General features: G+C 35.8%; 1 protein-coding gene across 4 annotated transcripts in view; it reads left to right on the top strand.

Moving 5' to 3' along the window:
- LOC127876872 (E3 ubiquitin-protein ligase NEDD4-like) overlaps window positions 1-12,117 on the top strand; it is a 61,850-nt gene that overhangs the window by 42,478 nt on the left and 7,255 nt on the right. For all 4 annotated transcript variants that reach the window (XM_052422367.1, XM_052422368.1, XM_052422369.1 and 1 more), the window contains 7 exons: window positions 2,640-2,761; window positions 4,861-4,931; window positions 5,919-6,014; window positions 6,333-6,406; window positions 7,156-7,276; window positions 10,305-10,412; window positions 11,362-11,531. In XM_052422367.1, coding sequence (XP_052278327.1) covers window positions 2,640-2,761; window positions 4,861-4,931; window positions 5,919-6,014; window positions 6,333-6,406; window positions 7,156-7,276; window positions 10,305-10,412; window positions 11,362-11,531 — 762 coding nt within the window. The remainder of the gene's footprint in view (window positions 1-2,639; window positions 2,762-4,860; window positions 4,932-5,918; window positions 6,015-6,332; window positions 6,407-7,155; window positions 7,277-10,304; window positions 10,413-11,361; window positions 11,532-12,117) is intronic.

Here is a 12,117-nt window from a genome sequence, read left to right as displayed (position 1 = left end):
CTGAACACTGTTGGACGTGATAACATGAGGGGATTTATTGGCCATATCTAATTACAAGATACTGGTGCAGAATGCTGAGAATTCAGAGGGTTTTAAACATTGCTCACACACTAAATGAACAATTTGATTGTAGAAAAATACAGGGGCATGCATTTTAATAGGTATCAAAGAGTTAATTAATATTAATTAACTCAAGCACATTTTAATAAAGAGCATCGTGCTTGTATTTGAATGATGGATTAAAATATAAAAAACAGATCAAAACTTGTACATAGTTTATTATTGAATTGAACAACATATTAATTAAACTCTGTTATGGAAAGTATAAAAATATGCGAAGAGTATGTAATGATCTCAGAGCATAATTATAATTATGTTATATAAAATTATAATGCAGATATTTTTTATTACACATTATTATCAAATTCAGAAGTAAGCAATTGAATATTCCTTATTTTTTTCAATGTAAATTTATTAATGTTCATATAAACAAGTTGAAATAGCATTAAGAGAATGCCACATAAACTTTATAGAATTCTTGTCAATTTATAATAATAGAATGATAACCTGCTGTATACAGTTATATTAAGTACTGTCATGATTGTAACCCAAACTTTTCTAGCAAGAACATTTCATGGAAAAAAACATTAATTTATACACCAAATACCAACTTCACCTTAGTAATTCACATAACAAATGTTCACATAATATACATAACGGGTAACCATGTTACTAATCAGTAAGTTAAAAAACAAATTTTTTAATAAACAACTTTACAGGACTATCAACATGAGTATCCAGCATGATATTTGCTAGTGGAGTGTTGAACTTAAACTATATAATTAAATGAATTAATTAGATGTAGTCTCCTGTGGTTGATAAATATTAAATACCAAAATGTCCCAACTTAGAGTCTTATCAACATGAATTTTGCATTGATCTACTTCAAACATATTTTCCATCTGTGCACTGGTTCATCAAACATCATGTTTCTTTCTGAAAAACAAGAACAATGATTTATTGTTTGAAATTCTTCTCTGTAAAATAACAGCATGCTTGTATTTGTGTACACTTATTCTTTTAATATGTAACCACTTACACACATAAATTGTACATCTATTCAGATTCAAGACATAAATTCCAACACTATGTAGGCAAGCTACATTAAGTCAGTTGAAAGGTTGCGCCGTTATATGGTACCTAATCAATAAGATTTTAATAATGATTAATACTAACGATAACTAACATTATGTATAAACTTATCAATATCATGTGTTCGAACCCTTACAACTTCCTACACAATCAAAATAAAACATTATGTATTCAGAATTAAAGTAAAATGTAATTATGCGGCATAAGGCTACAAAATTTGAAAGCAACATTTTTGCTATTGTCGGCATATATGGTATCTCCTTCTCTCATAAAATGCATTTCAAAGAAACATAATTTCCTCCAGCTTTCTTCAGTAAACTCATTTTTGTAAAATGAATTTAATGTTGTACTGCCACTTTCCTCAATTTTAAGTTCCGACAAAAGGACTTTAGACAGAAAATCAGCATTAACTATATGTTTGTATATCTCTTTTGTAGATGTAATGGGGGTTTCCTCTGACTGTTTAACTAATATCCCCTTAATTCCTTCGTAACCTGTCTACACACTTCACAGTATTGCACTATTTGCTCTCCAGTTTAAATAAAGGTTTTCCTTCAACACTTTTTACACTGCGATCTTTTCCTTTCAACCAACTGAAAATGTTGCCACTTTTAATTGCTGGTTCATCTCCACACTTATTGTTTTTTAGAAATGTTTTGAACTCATCAAAGATAATTTATATTCTGAATCAGTTTCGTCAAAAACTATTCTAAGTTACCTCAGTGATGGAATATGAAAAGTCATTTTGGTTGTCAATCTGAAAGAGTAAAGAAAACTATGTTTTAAAATCATATAACTTCTATTAGTTTTAATTTCAATCATTTCATATTACATGTTCGGTGCTTGTTACATGTCAAATTTAAAATCTAACAAAGGTGAACATAAAATTATTTTACTAACAAATTTCAAGCTTACCTGTTTTATAAATATAAAAAATCAAAATAAATGTTGTATTGGCTATGAATATTTGGCACAACTGATAATAACACTGGTCGATAACTCTCTCAAATATGTTGCAGCATATTCAGATTTGGCCAGATATAACACCTGGGTTCATTTATTATCGCCAAACAGGCTGTTGTCAGCCTGACAGGGGAGTGTGCTTTATGACCACAGAACAGTTAACACTAATTAGTTCTGCTGATAAGCCGATGGCTAAAATCTAGCCGTCCTGGGAGTAACTGAGTAGGACTGCCTTGTTATTTTTGCATTTACTAAAATTGTTGCTGTACTAAAAAAAATGCTAGGTAGACTAAGAAATTGTATTCTTGTTTCAAAGGTTTGAACTTAAAACCATTATTGTAACTATTCAGACCAGTATCTGCAAAAATTTATTGTTACTGTCATAAGAATGGGCACTAAGTACTCGTAAATTAGCTTGCACAGGTTAGTAGCAGGTTAGTAGATGGCCAAAATATGACTGAGAAACTGAAAAATAGGAAATGTAAAGTACTAAATGGTCCATGGGCTCACCTTGCACATTTCAGAGACAACTACACACTACAGGTGAACCCTCTCTCAGGCATTTACAATGAGGAACACCTCTCATACTTCCACTTTGTGGGCAGGATAGCCGGAATGGCCGTCTTTCATGGCAAACTTCTTGATGGTAAGAAAGTGAAACACTGGATGCTTATGAGCTGGTCTCTTTGAAAATGGGGCTAAATGCATGTGCTTAAAGTATCGTCCTAGATCAGCAATGTGCTTAAAGTATCATCCTAGATCAGCAATGTGCTTAAAGTATCATCCTAGATCAGCAATGTGCTTAAAGTATCATCCTAGATCAGCAATGTGCTTAAAGTATCATCCTAGATCAGCAATGTGCTTAAAGTATCGTCCTAGATCAGCAATGTGCTTAAAGTATCATCCTAGATCAGCAATGTGCTTAAAGAATCATCCTAGATCAGCAATGTGCTTAAAGTATCGTCCTAGATCAGCAATGTGCTTAAAGTATCATCCTAGATCAGCAATGTGCTTAAAGTATCATCCTAGATCAGCAATGTGCTTAAAGTATCATCCTAGATCAGCAATGTGCTTAAAGTATCATCCTAGATCAGCAATGTGCTTAAAGTATCATCCTAGATCAGCAATGTGTTTAAAGAATCATCCTAGATCAGCAATGTGCTTAAAGTATCATCCTAGATCAGCAATGTGCTTAAAGTATCATCCTAGATCAGCAATGTGCTTAAAGTATCATCCTAGATCAGCAATGTGCTTAAAGTATCATCCTAGATCAGCAATGTGCTTAAAGTATCGTCCTAGGTCAGGAAAGTCTGTAAAGGCTAATCAGGGATGACACTTTCTGCCTAGACTGTATTTGTGCCCCCGAAGGAGGGCATATAGTGATCGCATTGTCCGTCCGTCTGTCTGTCTGTCTGTCTGTTTGCCGTCTGTCCGTCCGTCTGTCTGTCACGCTTTGCGTTTAGGTTTCGAAAAATGCTCACTTCTATGTCGCTTCAGATGTAACATTCATATTTGGTATGCATGTGTATATGGACAAGGCCTTTCCGTATGCACACAAATTTTGACGACTTTGACCTTGAACTTAGTGTCTGCGTTAAGGTTTCGAAAAATGCGTTAAGTTTTCGAAAAATGACCATAACTTCTATCAAAGCGTTTATTGGGGGCATATGTCATCCTATGGAGACAGCTGTTGTTTCATTTAGAGAACACTCCCTTGAAATGAAAAATTCAGAATTGCATTTGTCCATCTTACCTCCCAAAGCTTGTGTTTTCAACTCTTCTTTAACTTCTTGGTAGACCTCGCTCAAACTTTTGACAGCTGAATTACCTCAATGTGTAGACCATTGTTACAAAATAAATTTGAACTGCAACACGTTTTTGCTGTATAATGCTGCTATGTCTTTTTGTCCACTTCAGAATATAATATGAGTCATGTTCTGAGAAAACTGGGCATAATGCATGTGTGTAAAGTGTCGTGCCAGATTAGCCTGTGTAGTCCGCACAGGCTAATCAGGGACGACACTTTCCGCTTTTATGACATTTTTCGTTAAAATGAAGTCTCTTCTTAGCAAAAATAAATTTAGGCATAAAGTGTTGTCCCTGATTCGCCTGTGCACAGGCTAATCTGGGACGACACTTTACGCACATGCAATATGCCCAGTTTTCTCAGAACAAGACTAATATGGATTTGTCTGTGTCAAAACATGTGTTATCGGGAGATCAGTGTCTTTGACACATTTATAGTTTGAACATTTATAATTACTGTGTTTGCATTACATTTGCCGGTTCTTAGTGAATTTTTAGCTAGGCTGTTTTCGGAGAAAACCTGAGCTATTGTCATAGCCAGCTCGTCGTGTCGTCTGCTGGCGTCGTGCTAAAATCTTAACATTGGCTCTAAAATCAAAGTGCTGATACCTTAGACTTTGAAACTTCATATGTAGATGCACCTTGATGAGTTCTACACGCCACACCCATTTTTTGGTCACTAGGTCAAAGGTCAAGGTCACTGTGACCTCTAAAAAAAAAAGTTTTCTGACAAGCTTTCGCAGCCGAGCGTGGCACCCGTTATGCGGTGCTCTTGTTACATATAGGTATACATTTATAATTTAACCCTTTAAAGGTAGAGCAGAAAACTGTTTTTATGTTTAAATCTTAAGACACATTAGTTTGAGGCAATGTGCTCCCATTTACTCGTTTGATTGAGAAATATTACATTTGATAAATAATGAATGGATATGTTTCCAGCATTTTTCATTCGACCATTTTACAAGATGATGCTGGGAAAGACAATTACATTAGACGATATGGAATCCGTTGTAAGTACTCATTACTGACTGCAAATGTTTTTTGACTGTGTAAGTGCTCTTTGCATTGTATTGTTGCGGTTAAGAGTTGATAGACAGACAGGTTTTGCCGGATTAAAACATATTTGAATCCATTCAACTTGCTTTGCAATAATCTGTAGAAATATATCTCAGACTTATTTGATTGTATGGGCTTTAGTATCAAAATAATTGATGTTGTGAATTAAAAAAATGACAATGTAGTTTGCACTTAAATTAATGGATTTCCAATTTTATTTTAAACTACAACATCAACAAATTCTGCATCTAGAAAAGCTAGCCATACTATTATTTTTTGGACACTAAAATTCTTGGTGTGTTGAACAACAAAATAAACAAAAATTAGTGTCTCACAAATAATTATAGTCTCACACTATATTGTATTCGCATTTACCTATTTGATAAAAGGTTGTTTGGAATTGATTGTGTGATGCAGTTTGTTATTGAGTGTGTGATGCAGTTTGTTATTGAATGTGTGATGCAGTTTGTTATTGATTGCGTGATGCAGTTTGTTATTGATTGCGTGATGCAGTTTGTTATTGAGTGTGTGCTGCAGTTTTTTATTGAGTTTTAGATACAATTTTGTTATCCAGTGTGAGATACCATTTTGGTATCGAGTATGAATTACAGTTTGTTATCAAGTTTGAGATACAGTTTTGTTATTTAGTGTGAGGTACAGTTTTGTTATGGAGTATGAGATACAGTTTTAGTACCAAGTGAGATGCAGTTTTGTTATTGATCTTATACACATGTTATCATTCTCACGAAATATGTTCACGAAATATGTTTATTTCCAGTTTATTAAGATTAATTGTTCTTTAAAATGATGTATGTTTTATGTGTACTTCAACGCATGTTGTTATTTTATATCTATGTTAACGATGATGAGCTTCACATGCTTAAGTAAAAAAAAAAAAATTCTGTTCTGTTCTGTTATCAATTTTGACTGGTGTGTTCCAGGACTCGGAGTACTTTAATTCCATGTGCTACATTCGAGACAATGACCCAGAGCCCCTGGACATTTACTTCAGCATAGAAGAAGACTATTTCGGAGAGGTTCACTCATTTTATGATTCTGTTTAAGTTATTTGATGATTAAGATGATTTTCCAGATTACTTATCAATGTGTTACATGTTACACTTATACTAACCGGAAGTAATTTAGAGGTGGGCTCCAAGGCCAAGAATATTTTTTCTGTTGCAATAACTTTATTCATTTTGTAATATATGCATATAAAATTAACTAACAAAGACATGGACACTGTCTTGGTGTACAATATCAATGAACTCTCGAAAACTAGTCTTTATAAATCTTTTTCTCTGTCTAAATATTGAAGCAAAACCAGTTATATTTAAAATGTGTGTATTTTACAGAGAACAGAAAGGGAATTGAAGCCAGGAGGCAAAAATATTCAAGTCACAAACCGTAACAAGACAGAATATCTTAAGTATGTACCAAATTGTGGAATTATTAAAAGTTTGTGTTTGTTTCTCCACAAATTGGCTGACATAATTTATTTCACTTTTTGTCCCCTACCGGTTTCACCGGAGGGGACTTATGGTTTGCGCACTGTGTGTCCGTCTGTGAGTCTGTCACACTTTTCTGGATCCTGTGATAACTTGAAAAGTTCTTAATATTTTTTCATGAAACTTGAAACATGGATTGATGGCAATATGGACATTATGCACGTCGTTTCATTTTGTTCCTACGTCAAAAATTCTGGTTGCTATGGCAACAAATAGACTAGAAATACTGCTGAAAATGGTGGTTTTCTGGATCCTGCGATAACTTTTAAAGTTCTTAATATTTTTTCATGAAACTTGCAACATGGATAGATGGCAATATGGACATTATGCACGTCATTTCATTTTGTTCCTACGTCAAAAATTGTGGTTGCTATGGCAACCAAAAAAGAAAAAAAATATGAAAATGGTGGAATTTCTGACAATGGTGGAGCCGGTAGGGGACCAAATTGCTTGACAATAGCCTTGTTTTATCTTTATATATGCGTATCCTGAAATGAGGAATCAACTTTCTTGTTTGGTAGACATTGACCAAACATTGACCGCTAAAGAAAATTCTTTGCGTAACAAAATAAATGTAACAACATTTATAGTCTAATTGATTATGGTGTGTTTTGTATAAGTATATCACTGCTTTTTATGAAGTAATTATGTGATCCTTTACTCTTTACAGCTTGATTGTAAAATGGCGATTTGCGTCCCGAATTGAAAACCAGATGAAGCATTTCATGAAAGGCTTTAATGAGCTTATACCACAGAACACTCTCTCCATCTTTGATGAGAATGAAATGGAGGTAAGTCTCATTGCATTCTGTTGTAGGAGAAGAATCTGCTCTCTTCACCCTTTACCACTTAGAAACGCACTTTGACGCATTTGTAGTACCTTAGAAAGTTACATTTAATTAAAGACCTTTCTTACTAGATTCAAATTTTAAAGGCTTCAATCCAACCCTTAGATACAGATGAGCAGCAAACAGCATAAAACCTGAATAGACTTTCACGGCCATTTTCATTTTGTCTCTGAGTGGGAAAGGGTTAAACAAAGGTTTCATGTTGATCTAATTTAAACTATGTGAGAATATGAGTGGACATTGTGCTCATCAATGCTAAACCGACGCAAACACAAATTTTAACCACATACCTTTGACTAAGAGACCTCATTTTTTAAAACGCGTACTTTTGTGACTGGATAGATGGACAGAAAATTGGATTTTAATATGCCCTCCTTGGAGGCATAATATTGCTCCCGCAAATATTGTTTATTATACCCCCACAAACGAAGTTTAGGGGGTATATGGGAGTGAACTTGTCTGTCTGTCGGTCAGTTTGTCAGTCTGTCTGTCGGTCCGTATTAAGTGTCCGCTCTCTAATTCAAGTAGTTTTCATCCGATCTTCATCAAACTTGGTCAGAAGTTGTATCTACATGATGTCTAGGCCAAGTTCGAACATGGGCCTTGCCAGGTCAAAAACTAGGTCATGGGGTCACTTAGTGCGTTTTAAACATTCAACATGTTGTCCGCTCTCTAATTCAAGTAGTTTTCATCCGATCTTCACCAAACTTGGTTAGAAGTTGTATCTAGATGATCTTAAGGCCAAGTTCGAACATGGGCCTTGCCGGGTCAAAAACTAGGTCACGGGGCCACTTTGTGCTTTTTTTAACATTCAGCATGGTGTCCTCTCTCTTATTCAAGTAGTTTTCATCCGATCTTCACCAAACTTAGAAGTTTTATCTAGATGATCTGAAGGCCAAGTTTGAACATGGGCCATGCCAGATCAAAAACTAGGTCACAGGGTCCTTTAGTACGTTTAACACATTGAGCATGGTGTCTGCTCTCTATTTCAAGTAGTTTAAATCCGATCTTCACCACACTTGGTCAGAAGTTGTAACTAGATGATGTGTAGGTCAAGTTCGAACATGGGCCATGCCGGGTCAAATACTAGGTCACGGGGTCACTTAGTGTGTTTTAAACCTCACCATGTTGTCCGCTCTCCAATTGAAGTAGTTTTTATCCAATCTTCACCAAAATTGGTCATCAATTGTATCTTGATAATGTCTAGGGCAAGTTTGAATATGGGTCATGCCGGGTCAAAAACCATGGTCACAGGGTCACTTAGTGCGTTTTAAACATCGCAATGTTGTCTGCTCTCTAATTCAAGTAGTTTTCATCCAATCTTCACCAAACTTGGTCAGAAGTTGTATCTAGATGATCTCTAGGTCAAGTGTGAATATGGGTCATGCCGGGTCAAAAACTAGGTCACGGGGTATCTTAGTGCGTTTTAAACCTCACCATGTTGTCCGCTCTCTAATTCAAGTAGTTTTCATCCAATCCTCACCAAACTTGGTCACAAGTTTTATCTAAATGATCTCTAGGACAAGTTTGAACATGGGCCATTCTGGGCTTAAAACTAGGTCAAGTGGTCACTTAGTGCGTTTTTTAACAATCAGCATGGTGTCTGCTCTCTAATTCAAGTAGTTTACATCGGATCTTCACCAAACTTGGTCAGAAGTTTTATGGAGATGATCTTAAGGCCAAGTTAGAACATGGACCTTTCTGGGTCAAAAACTAGGTCAAGGGGTCACTTAGTGCGTTTTTAAAGATTGAGCATGGTGTCCGCTGTTTTTTGTGATGACGACATGCAAAATATTATGTGTCAATGCGGCATGTGGGGGTATTCGTCACGTCTGTGACAAAGCTCTAGTTTTCATTTCATTCACTTTAGATTATTCATGTCATTTATGTAAGCTTATACTTTTAAAACAAAATGAAAAAAATATTGAAAATCATAGAACTGTAATGAATAAATGAGAAATTAAAATGCAAGAAAACATATTTTGAACATTGTACTCACACACTTATACGTCACTTGCTATTAAAGGCTTCATTTCCAACACTTAGATACTGATGAGCAGAAAACCGCATAAAACCTTAACAGACTGCGAGTTACTCGCAGGCTGTTCTGGTTTTATGCTGTTTATGCACATAGCCTTTTCATTTCCCCTTGTGAGTGGGAGAGGGTTAAGAGACTAATCATGTGAGCCTTACACTGGGATAACATGGTATTAATGCATGTGAGTAAAGTGTTGTCCCAGATTAGCAAGATTCTGTGTTTGCAGTGTCTATTCCTGCTTGGGAGCATTCATATGAGCCTCACTCTGGAAAAAAACAGGGCTTAATGCATCTGCTTCAACAGTCGGCCCAGATAAGCCTGTGCAATCTCTCAGTCTGGGAAAACAGGGCTTAATGCATCTGCTTTAAGAGTCAGCCCAGATTAGCCTGTGCAATCTCTCAGTCTGGCAAAACAGGGCTTAATGCATCTGCTTTAAGAGTCAGCCCAGATTAGCCTGTGCAATCTTTCAGTCTGGGAAAACAGGGCTTAATGCATCTGCTTCAAGAGTTAGCCCAGATTAGCCTGTGCAATCTTTCAGTCTGGGAAAACAGGGCTTAATGCATCTGCTTTAAGAGTCAGCCCAGATAAGCCTGTGCAATCTCTCAGTCTGGGAAAACAGGGCTTAATGCATCTGCTTTAAGAGTCAGCCCAGATTAGCCTGTGCAATCTTTCAGTCTGGGAAAACAGGGCTTAATGCATCTGCTTCAAGAGTTAGCCCAGATTAGCCTGTGCAATCTGGATATTCGAGGCTAGCTTAAAGACCTAGCCCAAACAACACATTTGGCTCAGATTTATTTTTTAAACATTTAATCTTGCAGCATCACAATTTAAATGAAATTGCAAAACAAGATAATCCTATAGAATACGTTTTAGCTTTATTCTAGTTTAATAACTCAAGACTGGCATTCACTAATGGCATGTTTTATGTTGCAGCTTCTGATGTGTGGTCTCCAAGACATTGACGTGAATGACTGGAAGACGCACACAGCATACAAGGGAGAATACAACCCCAACCATCCTGTGATAGTCAACTTCTGGAAGGTGATTATTATTCATGTCTAATGCCATATGCAGGAAGCGAAAATGAATCTTAGCTTCAGACCAGCCTACGCATTCGCACTGTTTAGCCAGGAGCTAAGCTGTCAATTAATGAGACCAGAGAACCATTACTTTTTAGCATACAGTCCTCATCAGACCGCCCATCTCCAGACTGGTCTGGAGCTAAGCTTGCTGTTTATGGCGCAAAACGCATTTTTAAATGACGCGTGATATACATGTATATTACTGACCATTAGGCATGTTGGCTTTCTGAAAGCAGCTTGACAATGTTTACAGCTTACAACTTGTTGGTCTTTGATTTCTAATGCAATGTCTTGGACATAACGTACATGTTAAGGATGTTACTATAAGATTTTAAGTCTTCTTGCTCTGGAATTAAATTATCACTTCATTTCTTTGTATTCATAATGTACTTCACTGATACACAGTTTGGTTCTTTTTGTGGAGTGATGTATAATTTGTGTATAAAATGTTTGACCTGGTTTCACAAATAATACATTTAGTACTTTTGTTAACAATTTGGAATAATATCCATAAAACCAATCTTACCGCTATTCAAAGATATAAAAGCTCAGTTTTTGTGCGTAATTTTTTTAAGTGGGATTTTTTAGGAATCTATGAGTCTTAAATCCACCCTACAAAGTTAATTTATATTTTGTTTAAAGACCTTACTTGTCTTGCTAGACAACATTTATAACTAAAATGTATTGTAACTTTTTGTTTTGTTTTGTTTAACTGCGTCTTTGAAAATAACAAGTTGTTTTTTACATTTTTTCATAATTTAATATGAACTCATGTATATATAACTATACATATCGTAAATGTGTCAAGCTAAAATTTTGATACATACAGAAAAACAACAAATTCAATTGCATGCATAGAATCATTCCTTGAGTGTATGATTCACCATAGTACATTATGTTTTTTTCAGGCCATTTATTCCATGAACAATGAGACGCGAGCCAGGTGCCTGCAGTTTGTTACCGGGACATCTCGTGTGCCAATGAACGGCTTCAAGGAGCTCCATGGTAGCAATGGGCCACAGCTGTTCACCATCGAGAAGTGGGGCCAGCCGGACAAGTTTCCAAGGGCTCATACATGGTACTTGAATAGACCTGCTTGCAGGAAATGTGTGGGCTTTATATCACTATATCACTTATGGGAGGGGGCATATTAGAGGCAAAGTTTTGGTCGGTTTAAAAGTTGGTCGGTAAGACTCAAATGTTATAAGTTTGTAGAGCCAACTTCTGCCATATTTATCTAGTGATAAATTTGAAACTTAAATATATGAGTCAAGTTTTTGAAAAACAGGACTTACCGGTAAAAAGGCGGTAATGCATGCATGTAAAGTATCCTGTTAGATAAGCCTGTGCAGTCCTCAAAATCTAATCAGAGACGACACTTTCTGCCTACACTGAATTTTGCTTTAGAAGAGACTTAATTTCAACCTCATTTCAAAATTCCATGAAAGCAAAAAGCGACGTCCCTGATTAGCCTATGCGTACTGCACATGCTTATCTAGGATTACACTTTACGCTCATGCATTAAGCAGAGTTTTCCAAGAATAAGGCTCATGTAATTATCATTATGTGTAGATTCATTAAATTCTGAGTGTTTGCCCTTCAACAAAGCTGACAAGGTGGTGTGAGGTTATTTTGTATTTTCCCATTCATTGTCTGAAATGAAA

The sequence above is a fragment of the Dreissena polymorpha genome, chromosome 4 (genome assembly GCF_020536995.1).
Source record: "Dreissena polymorpha isolate Duluth1 chromosome 4, UMN_Dpol_1.0, whole genome shotgun sequence".
Lineage (NCBI taxonomy): Eukaryota > Metazoa > Mollusca > Bivalvia > Myida > Dreissenidae > Dreissena > Dreissena polymorpha.
This window is presented reverse-complemented; position numbering and strand designations above follow the sequence as displayed.